This window comes from Anomaloglossus baeobatrachus, chromosome 4 (assembly GCF_048569485.1).
Source record: "Anomaloglossus baeobatrachus isolate aAnoBae1 chromosome 4, aAnoBae1.hap1, whole genome shotgun sequence".
NCBI lineage: Eukaryota > Metazoa > Chordata > Amphibia > Anura > Aromobatidae > Anomaloglossus > Anomaloglossus baeobatrachus.
In genome coordinates, this window is record NC_134356.1 from 36,533,762 (window position 1) to 36,556,696 (window position 22,935).

The 22,935-nt window shown below is 43.9% G+C and overlaps 1 protein-coding gene across 1 annotated transcript in view; it reads left to right on the forward strand.

The window, feature by feature from the left end:
* ANO2 (anoctamin 2) overlaps positions 1 to 22,935 on the forward strand; it is a 318,321-nt gene that overhangs the window by 19,741 nt on the left and 275,645 nt on the right. Inside the window, exon 3 of the mRNA XM_075342181.1 lies at positions 12,640 to 13,095. Coding sequence (XP_075198296.1) covers positions 12,640 to 13,095 — 456 coding nt within the window. The remainder of the gene's footprint in view (positions 1 to 12,639; positions 13,096 to 22,935) is intronic.

Genomic DNA, 22,935 nt, shown 5'->3' on the forward strand with positions numbered 1-22,935 from the left:
ATTGTCATGGAGGACAGCCGGCGGCCTTGTACCATCACCAGGCTGGGACCAAGGTACGACGGGGTACGTGGTCCATAGGTTAGGGAGTAGCTTCAGGCAACCTGACAATTTACCCGACGAGAACGGAGCCTTCAAGATCCGCTCTCCACCCGATCCAAAATCGGGGTACTAGCGCAACGAGAGGGATAGGACTTTCCACAAATATGGTCCAAGAAATCCCAAGCGTGAACCCTGAGAGCAAGCTCCCTCAGTTAGCCATACTGTGGAGCAGGACCCGACTAGTTTTAGGCTACAGGGACCAACCAGAGAGAAACAAGGTGCCAAGGGAAAGGTCACAGATCAACAGGCAACACCAATGGAAACGGGACCAAGGCGTGCTCCCCCTCAGCGGCAGCGGTGTCAGGACTTTGGTTTACTACAGTTGTCGGTGTCAGCATTATTGGACTGAGTGGGTATGCAAGTGACCCTTATCTCCCCAACGGCACCTCCCTGTCTCCCATCACTGAGTCCCGGGGTATCCCCCCTACTTGTGGAGGAGTTAAACACCTGGCTGCCCACAACATCACCACTGGGTACTCCCAGCTGCAGCGGTGGTACTCCACCTTACCACACACCACGGGTGGTGTCACGAACTTTAAATACACAATCCCCTGTCAATACCTCCTTTATTCGAATGGCCGCACGACCCCCGGGTCCGGACGCCCCTCGAGCCACCGCGGATCCGGATCCGAGCAGCCCGGCTGCTGACACGGGGGCGGCACACATGACAATATGACAATGTGGTCCACTGACCAGAAAAGGTTGTGCACCGCTGCTCTTGATAGCTATGAGTTAGATGATAGAGATAGATAGATGTGAAATAAAACATATACAGACCACAAACTCAGCTTTACTACATTGGTAGTTACAAATAATCTCACAACCAAATCTATATTCTAGTGATTCACCCTGTGATGTGATGGATAATTCTTTGCTCAAGCTTAGAGTCCATCAGTGACGTGGATAGGCTTTGGTTGGGAGTCTATTTACATTGTTTTAGGAGATTTAGAACCTGAAATGTCACGTCGATGGTGAGACTCTTTCCTTTCTCCAGTATAATTACTTTCAAGGTAAGAGTCTTTTCTTCCCCTCCCGTGTCCACCTGGGAGCAGAGCTTCTTCATGTTCTCAGTGTCTCTATGGAGACATCTTTTACTGGGAAGATTAGGTGCCAAGGCAATGAGAGAAAACAGTGCCCAGATTTATACTGAACCTGCAGAGAAGAAAGGATCTACCGGTGATCAGTTACACCACACATCCTATCTACTATAAACCGGCCATTGACTGTCACCACGTCCCAAAGCAAGCTGAAACTCTGCAGATCCTGTTTCATCTCACGATGGATTGTGTTTCATGGGTTCTGTATCTTTCAAAACCAAGAGGATGACATACGCTGAATTCCCAGTTGAGGCGATTCGATGACTCTCTCCTAAGGAGGGGATACTTTTGCATTTTGGTTTCAAATATGGATCCCGAAAGCCTTCAAGGACTTCCAGTAAGTATACAAAGGTCAAGAGATATTCTAAATACAGGGATATCTACCCACTAGGTGCACCGCCACACCCCCAAGATTATAGGTTAACCCCAAGAAGGTACCAGAAATTAGAGACACTAAAAATGTCACCATTGCATGGATTTTATAAACAATGGGTGGATTTTCACGGTGAATAACACATAATTATAAGGCGCAGGTTCCATGGCGTAGAGCAAATTATAGGAGGTGGCCTTATCTTTCATCAGGTGTCAGACTATACCTTCAATTAAGCTACCATGATACTGCCACCTGCCTTCAAAAGTCTTTGAATAGACGTGAAATCATTGCAGATGTCTAAAATTTAGTCATGTAGGAATTAAAATTTACCTTGGTGTATAATCTCTGTAAAACAAAAATATGTTTTCCTTTTTTAATTGCTAACATTTTAAATTAATTTTTATTCCTAAAAACTATTCTAAATTAATTAACTTTAATTTAAATGTTGGAAATGGTTTTTTATTATTATTATTATTATTATTATTATTATTATTATTATTATTATTATTAATAATAATAATAATAATAATAATATTGTCTTAAAATGTTTTAAATTGTTTATTTTTTATATTTAATGTATTTTATTCTTATCTAAAAAAAAAATATGCTTTATTTTGTTATTTATTTATTTATTTGTATGTATGTACCGTATATCATTTTTGGATATGGTTATAATGTCAGACATTCAGTCTTTTTGAGTTTTAGAATCTCCATGACTGTAATGTAAATGATCCTACAATACTTTATATATGATATTTCGCAGCAACTGTTTTTATCTGTTGTTTTTTTTATTTCAATACTTTTTATTTTGCATTTTCTTATTTGACTGCACTTATAGTTATTTTAATTCTTAGAATTGTTTGTGTATGCTACTCAATGTTTTCTTAAAGATTTCTATAGTTGTGCATGATGAAGATGTTCCAGCCTCATCTTAAAGGTATCTGACTAGAAATCAGTTGCAATTTACAGGTTTAGTACAGTCTGGAAAACTACTTATCACAGAACAGGTCTCTTGGTGTTGAGCGCATCATGAGATTTCCCATTGCCGTACCCAGGAGTGTGAAAAAACATTATACACTACCAATTAAAATCAAGTGGAATGAGATTTACTTTGTGTAGTGGCTCATTATTGGGCATAACAGAGTCCAGAATTTGAGACCAACTTGTATTCCATCCATATACCCAAATAGAAGATATGGATACTTGTCTAAGCCAGAAGTATCAAAAAAGAGGAACTTGGCTTGAGCTCATCGTGAGGGATCCCATTACCGTACCCAGGAGTGTGAAATAACATTACACACTATCAATTAAAATCAAGTGGAGTGAGATTTACTTTGTGTAGTGGCTCATTATTCAACATAATAGAGTCCAGAATTTGAGACCAACTTGTATTCCATCCATATCCCCAAATAGAGGATATGGATACTTGTCTAAACCAGGAAAAAAGAGGATCTTGGCTTAAAATGATCCTCTGGCTTTAAATATGATGTTATGTAAGTGGGATCATACATCCTGGATATTTAGGAGTTGCTTTCTCTGGATCAGGTCTCTTGGCATTGAGCTCATCGTGAGGGATCCCATTGTGATACCCAGGAGTGTGAAAAAAACATTATACACTACCAATTAAAATCAAGTGGAGTCAGATTTACTTTGTGTAGTGGCTCATTATTGGGCATAATAGAGTACAGAATTTGAGACCAGCTTGTATTCCATCCATATACCCAAATAGAGGATTTGGATACTTGTCTAAGCCAAAAGTATAAAAAAAGAGAATTTTGGCTTGAACTCATTGTGAAGGATCCCATTGCTGTACCTAATAGTGTGAAAAACATATTACACTAACAATTAAAATCAAGTGAAACTAAATTTACTTTGTGTAGTAGCTCATTATTGGACATAATAGAGTCCAGAATTTGAGACCAGTTGGTATTCCATCCATATAGCCATATAGAGGACATGGATACTTGTCTAAACAAGAAGTATCAAAAAAGAAGATCTTGGCTTAAGCTCATCGTGAGGGATCCCATTGCTGTACCCAGTGGTGTGAAAAAACATTATACACTACCAATTAAAATGAAGTAGAGTGTGATTTGCTTTGTGTAGTGGCTCATTATTGGACATAGTAGAGTCCAAAATTTGAGACCAGCTTGTATTCCATCCATATACCCAAATAAAGGATATGGATAATTGTCTAAACAGAGGAAAGAGGATCTTGGCTTAAAATGGACATTTGGCTTTAAATATGATGTTATGTAAGTGGGATCGTACAACTTGAAGATTTAGGACTTGATAAAGTGAACATAGGTTTATCCTGGCCTGCTTTCTCTGGATCACAATAAAATGGACTCCTGACCTTCCCTGCAATCTGTATATATCTAAACCTGTAGGGGTAAACATTGGCAAGTACAGATGAGTGGAGCCTTGGAAGTTCGGATTGGTGGCTTCAGCCAGACTTTTGAAAACGTTTGGTTTGGGACTCGGACTTGAATCCCAATGGAAGTCATTAATTAGGCAGTTCGGGTCTTTGACTGATAGCAGCCAGCCATAAACAGAACACTGCCAGGGTAGCGTGGACGGGGTTTTTACATTTTTCTTTTTGGTGTACACTACATCCAATCATGCTGTTGTTAGTGCAAGCTGATCAAACACTGCAAGCAGCTCTCAGTGGACTGAGCACCGAGCGTACCCGAGCATAGCGATGCTCGCGTGACTAGTTTGCATACATAAAGCACCCGAACTCCAAATTCGAACTCTGTTTTTTTTGTAAAGTCTTTGTTCGGTATGAATACTCAACACCAACCTCTTGTTTGGTCATCTCTATTGACAAGTAAACGAGCCAGGAAAAAAATAAAAATCTTCATGTTGTTTTAAAGTAGTAGAACCAAGTTCAAACATAGAAAAAGTCCAGCAAACCAGAGATATTCCCATAAAAGTTTAAGGGAACATGTCAGCAGGTTTTTAGACCCCAAACTGAGGTCCTCTATCTAAGGTCCCTGTAATGTTGATAACATCCGAAATTTGTTTTAGAAGTCCATGTCTCCATTTTAGTTATACATTGGCAATTTTTAATGAACATAGGCCACAAGTTGTGGGCACTTGCAGCTCTCTGGCCTGTCTTCATCTCTTCCCAGCAACAACTGGCCTCCTGTCATTGACTGACGGGTAACTCTTCTCTGTGACCTGTACCTCAACCTGATTTTTCACGTAAGCGCCATCATTCCTAGGAGCAGATATATAGTCCAGCTCTTGTCACATCATCATAACCTTACCGTCGTCGCTATGCCCATGAAATATTACGGCTCTTGTGCCAAATCTTGGGCGGGGAGCAGGTCACAGAGAAGAGTGTCCTGTCAATCAGTGACAGGAGGCTGGAGGGGAGAGGAAAAAGAGGGAGAAAGGCTGCAGATCTGTAAGTAGAGGGCCAAATATCCTCCTTGTACTTGCGGCTCATTATAAAAATGATATGAGTAATTTCTAGAAAATGGAGACTTATAAAACAAAGGTATGGATATCAGTAACATTACAGAGATCTAACATGGATTAGAGACTAAACACTTACAGACAGGTTGCCTTCAAAGCTTATTCCATTATGGTTAAAGTAGCAAAAATATTAGAGCCCATGAACAGGGTCAAAAGGGGGCGAGAAACTTGTTGTTGGTCGAGAAGAAGGCTCAATCTGCCGAAACATGTAGGCCAGCACATTGGCTCCGACATGTATTTTTTTATACCTTATTTTATCCATGATGGAAGAAATGATTATTAGAAATGAGTCCACCCACGGGAGTTCGGATTCTGCAGGTTTTTCTGGATTTTAGATAAGGTTCTCTTCTAGACCTGGACTTGACCCGAACCTCATTGGAAATCACTGATTGGGCAGCTCGGCTTTCTGCCCACATACATCCAGCCATAAAGAGAGCATTTCGAGAGGAGGGAAAGGGGGGTTTATCAAATTTTTTGGAGGGGTGCCCACTTTATCTGATAATAACACTGTTTTTACCCCCAGTACGAGGCATTCAAATACTGCATGTGGCTCACCAAGTGTACGCGAGCAAGCGATGCTCGCACGAGTGGTCAACATACGTAAAGCACCCAAGCTAGAACAATGATTTTTTTGTAAAGTCTGTGTTCGGTATGAACCCCGAATTTATAGTTCAGGTCCACTCATATCTGATGTTAATTATTTTAGGATTATCTCTTGGCTTTTTCTGTGTTTGGAATTGAGAAGTTTATGGATCCAGGCAGATGTCCATGCAATCCACTATACGTGATCTGAACTTTGGTACATGTTCATACTACGGTAGTAGAATCAAGAGTTGAGTTGATAATTTGGCCAGTGGACGGGGAATGCTTATGTTTTTAACACAATGAGTTACTATGTTGTTGTTTATGACTTAATTAATTAATTAATATAATCAGCAGAGATTTAGCTTTTAATGCCAAGTTTTTTGGATGCTAACCCTTAAGGGTACTTTACATGCTGCGATCTCGCTAGCAAGATCGCTAGCGAGCATACCTGCCCCCGTCGGTTGTGCGACATGGGCAAATTGCTGCCCATGCCGCACAGCATTGCTTACACCCGTCACACGGACTTATCTTCCCTGCGCTCTGGCCGGCGAACCACCTCCTTTCTAAGGGGGCGGTTTGTGCAGCGTCACAGCGTCGTCACACGGCAGACATCCAACAGAAGCGGAGGGGCAGAAATGAGCGAGACGTAACATCCCGCCCACCTCCTTCCTTCCGCATTGCCGGTGGATGCAGGTAAGGAGATGTTTGTCGTTCCTGCGGTGTCACACATAGCGATGTGTGGTGCCGCAGGAACGACGAACAACATCGTACCTGCAGCAGCAACGATATTGTGGAAAGGAGCAACGTGTCAACGATCACCGATTTTGGTCATTTTTGCGATCGTTGCTCCTTGGTGTCACACGCTGTGATGTTGCTACCGGCGCCGGATGTGCGTCACTAACGACGTGACCCCGACGATATATCGGTGGCGATGTCGCAGCGTGTAAAGCACCCTTAAATCCCCCATCTGTCTGACTATACCATTTTTCACAATATAGCTTTTCCGGCTAAGTGCAGTTTGGTCTGAACCAAAATGTTCAGTATTTTAGCTCCTAGAGAGATTGTCACTAGGGATGATCAAATACCTCAAATATTCAGCTTTGCGAATATCCAACGAATAGGTCGCCGCTATGCGAATATTCGATGCTCAATGTAAGTCTATGGGAATCCCGAATAGTTCTGAATAGTTGTTATTTGGGTTTTCCATAGAATTACATTGCTCATTGAATATTCGCGAATAGTCGAATAGCGGCAACCTATTCGGCAAATATTCGCGAAGCCGAATATTAGAGGTATTTGATCATCCCTAATTGTCACTCAACTTTCTGAACTTTATTGGAGGCAAATTTGGAAAAGAGCATTGTTACGTTGGAGGTAGAAGTTGCATCCACCCAAGGTGATGGAGGAAGCCTTGAGGATGATGTAAATGGCACATGGTGTGTTGTGGTGGGTTACACATTGTGCCAAAAATTATGATTCTAGTGGACAAATGTAGATTTAGAGGATGGTTTAATTCCCGTTCTACAGTATAAATGTTGAATGACCATCCCTACTATACGAAGGAGTAAGGATCAGAAGAGAGTCAAGAGGTTTTACGATTTACTGATACATCAGTCAAAATCACCTATCGAGGATTTGCCAGATCAAGATTTGTAGGGGTCTTGTGATGACATACAATGGGTGAAACATTCAAGTATAGTCAGGGTTTGATTAGACATTTTTAAGAATGCGTTTTTTTGTCCAATTTTTTTGGGATGTCTCTTCTTGTACATAAAAAATAAATCATACTTTGATGCGTGGAATCTGTAGCTATTTGCCATCACAGGTGACATTTTCTGCAGTAACATATTATGCCAAAAATTAGCTCAATAACGAAAAAAGAAAAGCCTAGCGATGTTCCCTTTGGCCACATCAACCCTAACCAGTGTCGGAACATGGCTTTTAATTTGCTGAACTACAGAAATATAAGCTTTAATTGGTTTGTGTTGGATATATTACACAGTGCCATAAAGTTATGAAATAGTGGTACTATAAAGTCCATAAATAATACCTCTATACAGTATCTATACAGTAGTAGCTAGGCCAGACTGACATACTGTACACATAAATAATACCTCTATACAGTATCTAAACAATTAAATGCCTATTTTCCATCCAAAATTAAATAATATTGTAATCAAGATGGAAAGAGACCCCCCAACCAGATTATCAGCAACTGAGATAACCATAAAGAAACCGGATGTCAGGCTACCACCAGGGGGAGCTGGAGCCCTGCAGGAAAAGACACTACACAGAGCTGAATCAGCATGGAGGTGGACACACAGTGTGTGCTGGAGCACTGCCCTGCAGAGTCAGCCAGAATACAGAAGCCACGGGGCGTGCAGGGGATGGTCAGGCAGGCCAGGTCATACACAGTACGGTGAGAGAGAAGACTGGAGGAACGAGCAAAAGTGGGGTTGAGGTCAGGCCGAGGTTAGTACCAGAGGAAGCAACCGAGTAGAGAGGTAGGAGAAGGGGGGACGACTGGGACTATTGTGGGAAGGAAGGAGGTGGGACGGAACACAGACAGAGCACAGGGGAAGGACAGATCAGGAAACACTTCCAGGGACCAGCAATCGCAGGCAAAGCAGTGCTAAGCTTATAGCCGACGTTGGTTCACCAGAGATGACAAAATTTAAAGCATCCAAACTCCGGAAGTGAGGCCCCAGAGAAGGCTCCGCCCCCTAGCCATGTGGACGGGGAGGTGGAACCTTGACACCGGAGGACAAAGAGTTGATGCTGAACCAAATAACTTTATTGAAAATTATAATAAAGTGCAATCGTGCATAGAGGATAAGAACAGAAGGAAGAAGGTGGCTTAAAAGAAAAAGTCCCTGAATTATCCTGCAAGGTGCATGTACAATTACAAAAGTACCATAATAGTGTCGCGGGCGGAGGAGGGGACACCGCGCTCTCCCACTGCTCGGGTCCGGTTGCCGCGGCTGCTGCGCACTGCTGCTGCTCGGTGGCTCGAGCGATGGGCCGGATCCCGGGGACTCTAGCGGCGCTCCTCGCCCGTGAGTGAAAGGGGTTTGATTGTTGGGATAGTTTATTGTCCGTGACGCCACCCACGGTTGTGGTGATTAAGTGTACACCACCGCTGCTCTGGCTGGGGAACCCGGGAGTGATGGTATGGAACAGCCAGTTGTTGTTTTGCCCCTCCGTGGGTAGGGGTTGGTGATCCCGGGGCCCAGTGATGGAATTGGATGGTGGACAGGCGGGTATGGGGCCTGTGGAGGTGCAGGGGCGCAGGGGCAGCGCTGTGCCGCACGGCACGGAGGTACTCACTCAGCCAGTAAACACGACACAGTTCTCGGTAAACAAACGGCTGGTTGGACGGGTCCCTCGGACGGTTACGGTGCTGATGTTCCCTGCAGTTGACGGTGACGGTCTCTTCCCTGCACCTATGTGTAGTTGTTTGGTAGCGATGGGTTCCCACCGGAAACCTGCTCCCCAGCTTGGATATGAGCCGGAGGAGCTCCACTCTTGCCCGCAGGCGCTGGCCCTGGGAAACTGGTGCCTTGGGGGTGGCGGTGTCTCCTTTTAACGGTCGGACTGTTGCCTTCAATCGGGACTTGGTTGTTGGGAGACAGACGTCCCCTTCACTGACGGATTTGGCAAATTATGGCGACTCCTAGCCTTGCCGGGATCCGAAAGGCCCCTGCCCTGGTGCTGACTGTTCTTTGTATACCGCTCTGGTACCGCCGGGTTACCACCGTCTGCGGTCCTTTCGGCAACCTCCGAGCAGCCTCTCCTGCAGACGGTCACCGCCGTCTGCCAACCTTGCTGTCTCAGTCCGGGGCACACACCCGGACCAACTTCAGGCTTCCTGCTGTCACTTTCTCTGTCACCTCTCTCACTTTCCTCCTTTGCCACTTCACCAGCTTCACTCTCACTTCCTTTCACTTTCACTGCCCTAGCTGGACTGCCTGGTTTTCCCGCCTCCAGAGCTGTGAACTCCTTGGTGGGTGGAGCCAACCGCCTGGCCCACCCCCTGGTGTGGACACCAGCCCCTGGAGGAAGGCAACAAGGATTTTAGTTTTGACCTCGGTGTACTTGCAGGGAATGTTGAATGCGTGTGGTGTAGTGACCTGTGACCCCTGGCTTGCCCAGGGCGTCACAATAGCGTAAAGCAATGATATATGCAGGACAAAGAGAAGAACCACAACTAAAACCTTGGGCCAAACACAGAAACGGTTAGACTGAGCTGCATTCAGAATAAGGATGGTGTCATGATTCGCCTCCCTATCCACATGGCTAGGGGGCGGAGCCTTCTCTCGGGCCTCACTTCCGGCCCCTGGATGCCTTAAAAGCTGACACTTCCAGTGAACCAGCGCCGGCTATAAGCTTAGCTCTGCTTTGCCTGTGATTGCTGGTCCTGTGAGTGATATCCTGATCTGTCTGTTCCTGTGTCCCTGTGCCCTTGTCTGTGTTTCGTCCCCTGGTCGTCCGTCCTGTCCTGTGTCCCCCCTCCTATTTCCCCACTCGGTTGCTTCCTCTGGTACTGACCTTAGCCTGACTTTGACTTCGCTTCTGCTCGCTCCTCCGGTCCTGCATCTGCCCGTACGGTGTTTGACCCAGCCTGCCTGACTATTCCTCGCATGCTCTGCAGTTCTGCCTCTCAGCTGTGCTGATTAGGCAGTGCATGAGAACGCTGTGTATTTACTTCCTGGTTCTCATTGCTCTGTGTAGTCATCTGCTGCAGAGCTCTGGCTCCCCCTGGTGGCAGCATTACAGATGGACAGTAATTGTAAACAGACAAGTGATTACTGTATACAGCCCAGTAGAACCAAAAGTGCAGAAAGAGCAATACATAGGCCATAATAATTACCTAAATAGGAATAAAGCCCAGGGCCCAGAGTGGTGTACCCCAACGCACGTTTCACTGCCTATGGGGTCACTTTCAGCTTCATCAGAGATGAGCCAGTACCGTAAAATTTGTAATCACTATACTCATAACGAGTACTTTGTAATATTCGTGTATTCATTCAGAATAGCGAGTACGATGTAAGTCAATGGGAAATGCGGGTAATTTTCTGATGGACCAACAAAGAGGTTTGGGGGCCTGAGGAAAAGGCTGAAATGGATGGGAAAATGCCAAAAAAATGATAGCTGTGCGTTTGCACCCCGATTTTGTTTTGTTTTGGATCCATTTTTGTCAACAAAAATGCAGGTCAACCACATTGTTCCAGGGTAATTTCATTCTCCAGCTGTGACCGGACATCACCTGAGTGATGTCACCGCTTATCACGCGGTTCACTTCACTTGCTGCGTGGAGCTCACAGCGGGCGGTCTTGTTCTATGGCACTCGCTGTGAGTGTCAGCTGTAGCAGTGCTGAAAGCATCGTGGGACCTCTTGTGTATTACGTTGACTGTAATGAGAGGCTCCGGAAAAAGGAGAGGCTGCGGGAGCAGTGTGACAGCTGTGCCGCACCGGTGATCGGTGAGTATGAAGCGCTGATAGAGAGAGACAGAGAGAGAGAGAATGAATTGATCTTGGACCAATGTGGGTAACCCTATGATGCTGCGTGACCAGCCAATCACAGTAATGCCACAACCAAGATGGTTGCGGCATTACTGTGATTGGTTATAAAGCCCAGCATGTTTAGTGGCTGCAAATCAGGTGCCAAACCTGCTGGGCGGGACATACGAATATCGTGAGGCGAGTACAAAAAAATTTGCAATGTATCGGGTAACCCAAATACCGTAAAATTACACTGGCTCATCACTAGTGGCCTTTTATTGTGGCCAGCCTAAGGCTCACCTGTGCAATAATCATGCTGGCCAGCCTAAGGCGCACCTGTGTACTAATCATGCTAGCCAGCCTAAGGCGCACCAGTGTAATAATCAAGCTGGCAAGCCTAAAGGCGGCGTCACATGCTACGATATATCAGGCAATATGTCGTCGGGGTCACGGATTCCGTGACACACATCTGGCATCGTTCGAGATATCATAGCGCGTGGCAGCTACGAATGACTGTGAACAAGCAAAAATACTTACCTTATCGTTGCTCGTTGACACGTCGTTCATTTTCATAATCTTGTTCCTCCTTCTGCGCTCCGGTTGTTCGTCGTTCCCGTATGACACCTTGGGAACGACGAACACAGCTTACCTGCGTCCCGCTGGCAATGCGGAAGGAAGGAGGTGGGCAGGAAGTTGCGCCCCGCTCATCTCCGCCCCTCCGCTTCTATTGGGCGGCCGCTGTGTGACGTTGCTGTGACGCCAAACGTCCCTCCCCCTTCAGGATTTCTCCGCCCACAGCGAGGTCGTTCGGGAGGTAAGTACGTGTGACAGGGGGTTATCGACTTTGTGCGCCCCGGGCAACAAATTGCCTGTGACGCACAAACGACAGGGTCGGGTGAGATCGCTCATGCGATCGCGCGACATATCAACGCGTGTGACAGGGCCTTTAGGCCGCACCTGTGTAATAATCATGCTGGACAGCCTAAGGCACACCTGTGCAATAACCATGCTGCCTAATCAGCATCTTGATATGTCACACCTGTGAGGTGGATGGATTATCTCAGCAAATAAGAAGTGCTCACTAACACAGATGTAGACAAATTTGTGAACAATATTTAGGAGAAAAAGGCTTTTTGTGTCCATAGAAAACGTCGTAGATCTTTGAGTTCAGGTCATAAAAAATGGAAAAAACCCCAAACGTGTTGTGTTTTATATTTTTGTTCAGAGTAGTTTGTGTTTTTACAGATCATCTGAAAAGTTGTGGGTTAAATTATTAATATCTCATTCTTATGTCTTCACCTTGATGTTTTCACATCTTTATCTCAATGGGGCAAACTCTTCTTTGGCGTCTTGCCCTAATGTGAAGAATGTAGACTGGTTTGGGTCCTGTTTGTTTATTAGTTTCCACTTTGTTACCCAGGTAATATTCTGGATCACTTTTCTGTTTGTGTATTCTTGTCCCACTGGGATTTACTCATTACTTTGTATTACTTCTCATCCAGGTTGTTAACAATTATGTGGATGGAGACCAGCCCATCAAACACAGTGGTTTGCATTTTGGGGACGGTAAAAGAAAAGTGGACTATGTCCTTGCCTATCATTACAGGCACCGTACTGCCCACCACAATGGTTCCCCCACAAATCACAGACCTCCAGCGGTTATTGTTTCCAACGGGAATTCAGTGACCCCAGAAGAAAATGGGAAAACGCCGTCCGAACAGCCTCTTCCAGGAGAATTACAAAATCAACAACAAAAAGTACAAGAGCACAATCCACAGAAGCCACAGAACCACGATCACCAAAATTCTCGAAATGGAAACTCATCCTGTCATCCGCATGAGGTGGTTGTGGTGGAGATGAACCACCACGATGCCCTTGAGGAAGAGAAGAAATGTCAACGAGAGGAATTCGAGCATAACCTCATCGAAGCTGGACTGGAATTGGAAAAAGACCCTGAGGTATGTAGAGTCTTTTAAGAAAAATGACAATTCCACATGGCAGAGTCCAGGCTAAATCATTATTAGTCAGTTGAATCATTCAAAATTTAGGTTCAATGTGACAAAGGCTCTCACGATTCACCTTTGGCTCTGCTCCTTGCACAGCCATTAGGTTTTGTCTATTGCTCGGTTGTTTGTATTCCCCGGGTCCTTGCCTGTGGTCGGGGCTTGTTTGGTGTCTCATCCTGGTAATCATCTTGCTTTATCTGTTGGTTGTTTCCACCAGAACTCTGCACTGTGCGCTTTTGATTCCAATGAATTCATCCTGATCCTCGTCCCGCTACCCCGACTCCTCCCCATGTCCTCTGCTCCGTCCATCTTGTCTGTACTCCCTGCCTTCCTGACCCTCCGTTTGTCTGTTCCCTCAGTCCCACTTTACCCCTTTTATACTGCCGTTCCTCTTCGGCTTCTGACCCCGGCTTGCTCTCAGACTATGGTTCTGCTTCCCATCTGTATCTGACGTTCCCCTTCGGCTTCTGACCTTGGCTTGCTCTTTGACTATGGTTCTGCTCCCCATCTGTATCTGACGTTACCTCCCGGCTACCGACCTTAGGCTTCCACGTGACTTCGGCTCCTCTTCCTCCTTTGTACTGACGTGACTTCCTGGCTCTGACTCTCAGCTTGTATGACCATTCTGCTATCTCCCCATCTAGATACTGGTGACATCTAGTGGGCAGACGCCACATTACATCTAGAAGCTCTACATCTCTCCTGTGCCCCCTGGTGGTAGCATTACAGGATCCATATCAGTCGTGGTTCCAGTAAGAATGAAGGCCATGTTGGTTGTGCACCTAACAAATTTGAGATATTGCATTCTAGTTCCATCTGTTTTGGTAAAAGAAAAATCTCTAATTGAAACTTAAAAAGGTTGTCCCACGAATGTAGAAGATTTTAATAAATAAATCTTGGAATAAAAATAAGTTCCAAAAATGGATGCTGAGATAATCTTATAAATGTGTCCCTTCTATATTCTGTGTAATGGCCGTGTCTGACTGTACAGGCAGAACCATAGCTGCCACATACCACAATTCCTGGTCAGGGGAGAAAGCAAAACAGTAGAACATGGTATCACAGTTGACTCTTTCTGTGAGGTAAAACATTTCCTTGTCTGTTTTATCACAGGAGCGAGTGTTTCTAGCACTCTGAGCTCATCATAAATCAAGTAAGTGACATGTGAACTAAGTGGCACCCATGACTCCTATTTCAATGACTTGATTTGTGATGAGTTCAGTGGATTGGAGACGTGGCACAAACACTAGATCCTGTGATAAAACAGGCAGGGTTATGTTTTGCTTCACAGAAAGTAGTGACTTGCAGCTGATTCTTTTTGTGCAGCACAGCATTACCCTGCTTGTTTTATCATAGGAGTGAGTGTTTTGTTGTGTTTTCAGTCCCCTGAGCTCATCATAATTAAAGTTAGTGGGGTAGTGGCTCCAACTGCTACTGAGCTCATATGTCACTGACTTGATTTATGATGAGCACATCATTCTTGAAATATAGAAGAAACACTTGCTTCCATGATAAAATAGACAGGGAAATGTTTTACCTCACAGAAAGACTCAATGTGATCCCAAGCTATCCTGTCCGTATACTCTCTTTTGCTTCCTCCCTTGCCCAGGAGCTGTTGTATGATTAGACCATGTCTCTGTATAGTCAGACACGGCCATTACACAGCACATAGCAGGGACACATATATAAGATTATCTCAGCACAGGAACATTTTAAAAAAACAACAACTAATTGTGGAGATTATTATTCCAAGATCTATTGATTAAATGTATTTTTTTCTTGGCACAACCCCTTTAAAGCATCATTCCAATGATGATTGGTATTGTATTGGTTTCTCTTGTCTTTAGCTTCCTCTAGGGTTGTCAGAAGAACTAGTGTTTGGATTTTCCTGCTGTATTAGATTTTTTGCGGTGTAGATAGAATAATAAGAAAACAAATATATGGTGCACCAAAGGCTGTTCTTGATGAATTTTATAAATCTTCTATGTGTATGCATTGTTTATATCTGTTTTAATTGATGTGTTATTTCTGTAATTTAAGCCATGATGTTTCCTTATTTCATCTTGATATGACTACTTTACAGCAGACTACAATTTCTAGCCCCTGTGTTTGCAATGATTCTGTGTATCATCAAAAATTGTCCATCTTGTCTGTGCTCCCTGACTTCCTGACCCTCCGTTAGTCTATTCCCACAGTTCCACTTCCCCCCATTTGTAGTTACGTTACCCTTCGACCTCTGACCTCAGCTTGCTCTTTGACTATGGTTCTGCTCCCCATCTGTATCTGACGTTACCTCCCGGCTACCGACCTTAGGCTTCACGTGACTTCAGCTTCTCTTCCTCCTTTGCACTGACGTGACTTCCTGGCTCTGACTCTCAGCTTGTACGACCATTCTGCTACCTCCCCATCTAGATACTGGTGACTACTCTGAGTCTTATATACAATAAGTGCTAGAACTACTGTCCTATATCACAAACTGCAGAATATTATGGGATACAGCTTCACATTTTAGCATCCCCATGTATCATGTGTGATATTTCTTCATATTGTAGTCTCGGAATTTCAATTACCCTGAACAATGTATATATAGCAGTCTCAGTGTATCCTATGTGATGTGTAAACATCAGTCTCAGTATATTCTGTGTGATGAGTATAGCAGAATCTCAGGAAATCCTATGTGATGTATACAGCAGTCTCAGTGTATCCTATTTGATGTATATACAGCAGTCTCAGTATATCCTATGTGATGTTATCAAGGTTGGGAGTTTTGGGGGAGACCACAAATAAGGTCCCTCGTTAGGGTCACAGAGGCGGATTTCAAATTGGTCTGCACAGATATAAATGAATCAGACAATGAGACATGTTCACTGCTTGAGCAGAAGCCAGCTTCTGACTTGTGTATTAAAGAATCAAGTCAACATCCCACATCCCACATGGTGTGAACCAACTGATTATGAATTCTCTCAGTATGTTATGAATACTTCTTTGTTCATTGTTCACCTTGGCTTCATTATCTTTGCTAACACCCTGCGGAACACACATCTTAGAATCATATTATGAAGCTTCTATGCGATTGTCATTTAGACACAGATAATTATACAACGACATCTATACTTTGATTATTTACACACACAGAACATCTTATTAAATCTGGACAAACGGCCTACAGCCCAGGCCTACCCTCACAATGTATACAACGGTCTCAGTGTATCCTATGTGATGTATACAACATTGTCAGTCTCATTGTATACTATGTAATGTATCCAACAATCTCAGTGTATCCTAAGTGTTGTATATACAGCAGTCTCAGTGTATTCTGTGTGATGAATATAGCAGAATCTCAGCGACTCATATGTGATGTATACAGCAGCCTCAGTGTATCCTATTTGATGTATAAACAGCAGGCTCTGCATCCTATATGATGTATACAGCAGTATTAGTGTATCCTATGTGATGTATACAAGGGTATCAGTCTCAGTGTATACTATGTAATATATACAACAATCTCAGTGTATCCTATGTGATGTATACATCAGTCTAAGTGTATTCTATTTGATATATACAGCAGTCTCAGTGTATCCTATGTGATGTATACAGCAGTCTCAGTGCATCCTATGTGATGTATACAACAGTGTCAGTCTCAATGTATATTATGTAATGTATACAACAATCTCAGTCTATCCTATGTGATGTATTTAGAAGTCCAAGTGATCCTATTTGATGTACAGTTAGGTCCAGAAATCTTTGGACAGTGACACAATTTTCGCGAGTTGGGCTCTGCATGCCACCACATTGGATTTGAAATGAAACCTCTACAACAGAATTCAAGTGCAGATTGTAACGTTTAATTTGAAGGTTTGAACAAAAATATCTGATAGAAATTGTAGGAATTGTCACATTTCTTTACAAACACTCCACATTTTAGGAGGTCAAAAGTAATTGGACAAATAAACCAAACCCAAAAAAAAAATTTTTATTTTCAAAATTTTGTTGCGAATCCTTTGGAGGCAATCACTGCCTTAAGTCTGGAACCCATGGACATCACCAAACGCTGGGTTTCCTCCTTCTTAATGCTTTGCCAGGCCTTTACAGCCGCAGCCTTCAGGTCTTGCTTGTTTGTGGGTCTTTCCGTCTTAAGTCTGGATTTGAGCAAGTGAAATGCATGCTCAATTGGGTTAAGATCTGGTGATTGACTTGGCCATTGCAGAATGTTCCACTTTTTTGCACTCATGAACTCCTGGGTAGCTTTGGCTGTATGCTTGGGGTCATTGTCCATCTGTACTATGAAGCGCCGTCCGATCAACTTTGCGGCATTTGGCTGAATCTGGGCTGAAAGTATATCCCGGTACACTTCAGAATTCATCCGGCTACTCTTGTCTGCTGTTATGTCATCAATAAACACAAGTGACCCAGTGCGATTGAAAGCCATGCATGCCCATGCCATCACGTTGCCTCCACCATGTTTTACAGAGGATGTGGTGTGCCTTGGATCATGTGCCGTTCCCTTTCTTCTCCAAACTTTTTTCTTCCCATCATTCTGGTACAGGTTGATCTTTGTCTCATCTGTCCATAGAATACTTTTCCAGAACTGAGCTGGCTTCATGAGGTGTTTTTCAGCAAATTTAACTCTGGCCTGTCTATTTTTGGAATTGATGAATGGTTTGCATCTAGATGTGAACCCTTTGTATTTACTTTCATGGAGTCTTCTCTTTACTGTTGACTTAGAGACAGATGCACCTACTTCACTGAGAGTGTTCTGGACTTCAGTTGATGTTGTGAACGGGTTCTTCTTCACCAAAGAAAGTATGCGGCGATCATCCACCACTGTTGTCATCCGTGGACGCCCAGGCCTTTTTGAGTTCCCAAGCTCACCAGTCAATTCCTTTTTTCTCAGAATGTACCCGACTGTTGATTTTGCTACTCCAAGCATGTCTGCTATCTCTCTGATGGATTTTTTATTTTTTTTCAGCCTCAGGATGTTCTGCTTCACCTCAATTGAGAGTTCCTTAGACCGCATGTTGTCTGGTCACAGCAACAGCTTCCAAATGCAAAACAACACACCTGTAATCAACCCCAGACCTTTTAACTACTTCATTGATTACAGGTTAACGAGGGAGACGCCTTCAGAGTTAATTGCAGCCCTTAGAGTCCCTTGTCCAATTACTTTTGGTCCCTTGAAAAAGAGGAGGCTATGCATTACAGAGCTATGATTCCTAAACCCTTGCTCCGATTTGGATGTGAAAACTCTCATATTGCAGCTGGGAGTGTGCACTTTCAGCCCATATTATATATATAATTGTATTTCTGAACATGTTTTTGTAAACAGCTAAAATAACAAAACTTGTGTCACTGTCCAAATATTTCTGGACCTAACTGTATATACAGCAGTTTCAATGTATCCTATGTAATGTATACAGCATGTTCAGTATATCCTATATGATGTATACGGTAGAGTAACAGTACATCTTATGGATGTATTTAGCAGACTCTCAGTATATTTTAAATAATATGTACAGCAGTGTCTCAGTGTATCCTATATAATGCAGCTTCAGCCTAGCTCTCTGCCTATTGCTTGTAATAGGTTTCTCAATGTCAGTTCTTACAAGCTGGAGGCAGGGGAGACAGCTGAAGATATAGCTCTTAATATAAACTGGCCAAAGCTCTCACAAATAGTATAAACAGGTAGGGTAAGTCAGGGTGGTGTTTTTTCTACAGCTGATCACTATATGACTCTTCTGCTAAAACACTGCTCTCCTATATAAGGAAGAAATATGTTCCTCAGCATGCCAGACATACAGAATATCAAGATAGTGGAAATTGGTGGGGAGAAGTGTCTGAATGCTCTCAGGAAGGATTTCATAGGTGATGATGTTATCCATGAAGTCATAGCCTGACCTACTATCTACACAAGAGCAGGTAGTGAACTTGTAGTCCGTCTAAAGAACATATGACACAGATGTCTAAAATGAGATGGTTTGGATGTAACTGAGGTTGGGTGAACAAATCACACTGTGGTCATATTGCTAGTGAGCTACTATTACAGCAGTATATGTATATGAACAAGAAAAAAAGCTTATATCTACTTTAAGCGTGGTCGTCACGTCCTTTGCACGCATTGCAGAGAGTTGCAGGTTGTATTGCAGCTAAAGGAAAAAACTATTTTGATCATCTTCAATTGGGAGTGGGAAAGAGCGTGCGAGTGTGATTGGTTTCTAAGTGTAATTTGTGATTCAATTACTTTGGATTCAGGGACTTTAGAGGGGAGTAACTTGTACTGAATAGCTGTTTGTATTTATATGTTTACTTAATATTTCCATCTTGTGCAATCCCCATTAGGAAAATGTGCTCCATTATTGGCAGTGCATCCAGTGTACATTTTGTTGCATGTATGCACTCCTTGAACAGCCATTTTAGGGTGCATATTGCTGTACGAGATGTGTAGGAAGCCAAGGTAATGGATCTAGATGAGCAGCTGGCAACACTGACATCCATTGACAATATGGAGAAAAGTTTGCTGCTCACTGAGCAGCTGTTTGCTGGGGTAGATGTGGAGGAGGATCATAGCTGGCGCTACAGGACAGGGAGGTAGGTAGCCGATGAAGAGTTGTGATCAGAAAGCCATGGACCCCATAGGGGAGAGGGGCGACATGACCAGTGGGAAGGGAGGGAGTGAGGGGTTAATAAAGTGAATTAAAGGGCATTATGGGCCCTTATAGGGGATTGGTGGAATAGGGTCACTGTAGGGTGGGGAGGGGGCTAGTATATAAACTATAGGGGAGGGGTCTTACCTTCCTTGTGACTCCGGACAGCAAAGGATTCCCGCCCACCCGCCCTTGTGTTTTTGCGAGTTCGTTTTGGCTATGTTTTGGGGTTTTTTTAAAAAAAAAAAAAAAAAAAGTGAAAACAGAATGAGAAAATGGAATGATGCAGTTTTTAAAAGAAAAAAAAAAAAAAAAAAAAAGGGAATACAGGTTAAAAAGAGTCGTATGTTCTGTCGCAGCAGCAGGGGTAGGTCTGGTCCAGAGGCGGTTGTAAGGGATTGGTGGCTGGACTGAGAGGCACTGTCTTGGTATGGTGTCTCCGGGTTCCGGTAAATTGCAGGCACGGGGTTCTGCAAGGTTTGGGGGGTATTAATCCACGGGGTGATTAATACCTCATCTCTGGGTCGGAGTGTTGCGGCCAGGGATATTGGTGGAGGAAGTGGTTTCTGGACCGGGCCTACATGGGGTTACATGTACTGTTATTATTTATGTGTTACCTATTATTTGTTTGGGGTCGCCCGTTGGACGGCGCCCCCTTGTGTTAGAATGTTAATAATAGGTAATAAAGGCTGCTGTGGCCAATTTGTTTAACCAAGTCACATGCAGTCGGTGTGTTATTTATTAGGTTAAGTTGGGTATACTAACCATCACGACCGGAGAATCCTTCCTCAGTGGTCATGGCACACTCCATCAAGTTTGCTAAGTTGGCAAATGAGGGGGATAGCAGTACAGGGGTAGCACTGATGCAGCAAGACACGTCCTTTGAAAGCCGGGGGAATTTTTGCTCCAGTAAGGGGGAAACAGCACTGCAGGGCAGGCAAGACAGGGGCTGGTAGTAGGGGATTCCATTATTAGGGGAACAGATAGGGCAATCTTGTCACATCCCCACCAGAGTCTGCTCCTCCTACTTCTGCTTCAATCACTAGGCGCCACCATATTCCTGCCGTGGGCAATGCTGGTAATAAGGAAGGAGTCAGTACCAGTGGCTCTCCTGGGCGCATGCTCCACCCATCCACTAAGCTGAGCTTCACTGGGACCTGCAGTACCACTGGCTGACTGTGGTGGCGTGTGTCTTCCAGCTGAAGTTACCACCTTTCAGCTACAGCCAATGGGAAGGCACCACACGATTCTTATTCCTCCTCCTGTCTGCTGGTCACTGCCAGATATAGTCTTGCAGTATACTGCTGTGCCTCTGGTTCACACCGTACTCTTGAACTTTGATTCCTGTGTTTTTGACCTCTGCCTGTTCACTGATGACACTTCTGCCTGCTGTGTTTTATACTTCACTGCCATCCCCGGTTTGACCTTAGCCTGATTTCCTGACAACCCTTTTGCCTGCCGATTTTGTCCCTTTTTGTACCTCCTGGTTTTGACTCTGTCTTACAATTACTCTTTCTTGGATTCCAGCCTTCCATAGGCAGCGATATCCTTGACCTTGTTGTAATTCCAGATCACTGTACAGGGGTTAAAGAGTTTTGGGGTTCTTGGGATCCTGCAGAGTAGGCAATGAGCCTCTAGTCTGTCCGTGACAGCCATCGTGAGACTGTGGTCCTGGGCAGATGTCACAAATCTGTCACAAAGACAGGGATCGCTGAAATATGTGTTATCTTCCTGGTGCCTGAGGTCGGCACATTGCTGATCAGGTTGACAGATCACTGGAAGGAGCTGGTGAGGACCCAGCGGCCATGGTGCACATCAGCACAAAGGACAAAGTTAGAGGTAGGTGGAAGGTCCTTAAAGGTATTTTCAGGGAATTAAGCTGTAAGCTGAAGGCAAAGACGTCGAAGGTGGTAGTTTCGGAAATACTGCCTGAACCACCTCATAGGCACCAATAGATTAGGCAGGTAAATAGGTAGTTCAGGAATTGGTGTAGGAAGGAGGGTTTTGGGTTTCTGGAGAACTGGGCTGACTTCTCTGTTGGCTACAGGCTCTATGCTAGTAATGGGCTTCACCTCAATGGTGAGGGGGGGAAAAATGGTTAGAAGGTCAGAGGAATTTTTACACTAGGGACAGGCAGGGAAAGATAGTACAAATGAATTAAAATGAATACTGTTGGGAAAAATTCTGATATGCTGGGGATAACGGAGACCTGGCTAGATGTGTTCTACGACTGGGATTTTAATTTACAGGACTACAGTCTGTTCAGAAATGACCGTACGAATAAGCGAGGGGGGAGGGGTGTGGTTATATGTAAAATAGTCCCTAAAATCCATCCTACGTGAACATAAGTGAAACTAATGAAAATGTAGAGTCCCTATGGGTGGAGATAGGGGGAGGGAGAAAGAAAAATAAAACACCGAAAGGGGTTTGTTACAAGTCTCCAAATATAATAGAAGTGGAAGAAAATATCCTCATAAAAAAATACATGAGGCAGCGAATGAAGGGAAAGTCGTTTTCATGGGGGACATTGTGAGCGAAATACACTGCTTCTATGCCATTAGTGCTCCAAATAAATAAGATTTGTTTTACAAGCGCTTAGAGAAATCAATACAGCACAACCAGATATGGTGTACTGAAAGTTTCTGTTTTATGACATCATGTGACCAGCTTATATAGTACCTCAAACAAAGAAATTACCATGCACCAATAAGAGACGCAGGGGTGTGTGTAGAAATGTGAAACTTCCCCGCCCATCAGTGTTAGTTAAACCCTATGACATCATTCAATTATAAGACAAGATGGTTTCTAGACAATGCAAAATGGCTTGTATTCTCTCACAACATCAACTATCCATATATAAATTGGGGGTCCAGAAGCCTGCAGGTCCACCATGGAGACAATGAAAGACAATTATCTTTCACACCTCGTCCAGGACTCAAAAAGAAGGGGGAAGGGCGCTGCTAGAGCTAATATTAACCAATATGCCTGACTCCATATCAAGTATGTGGGTTGCGGGTCACTTGGTGATCACAAAATAATAAGTTTTCATGTATCCTTTAATAAGATGTACGGTAGGGGGGCTATAACACGCTACACTTGAGGAAGGAGAATTTCCAACATATAAGAGATGAACTAGGTGCAATAAACTGGG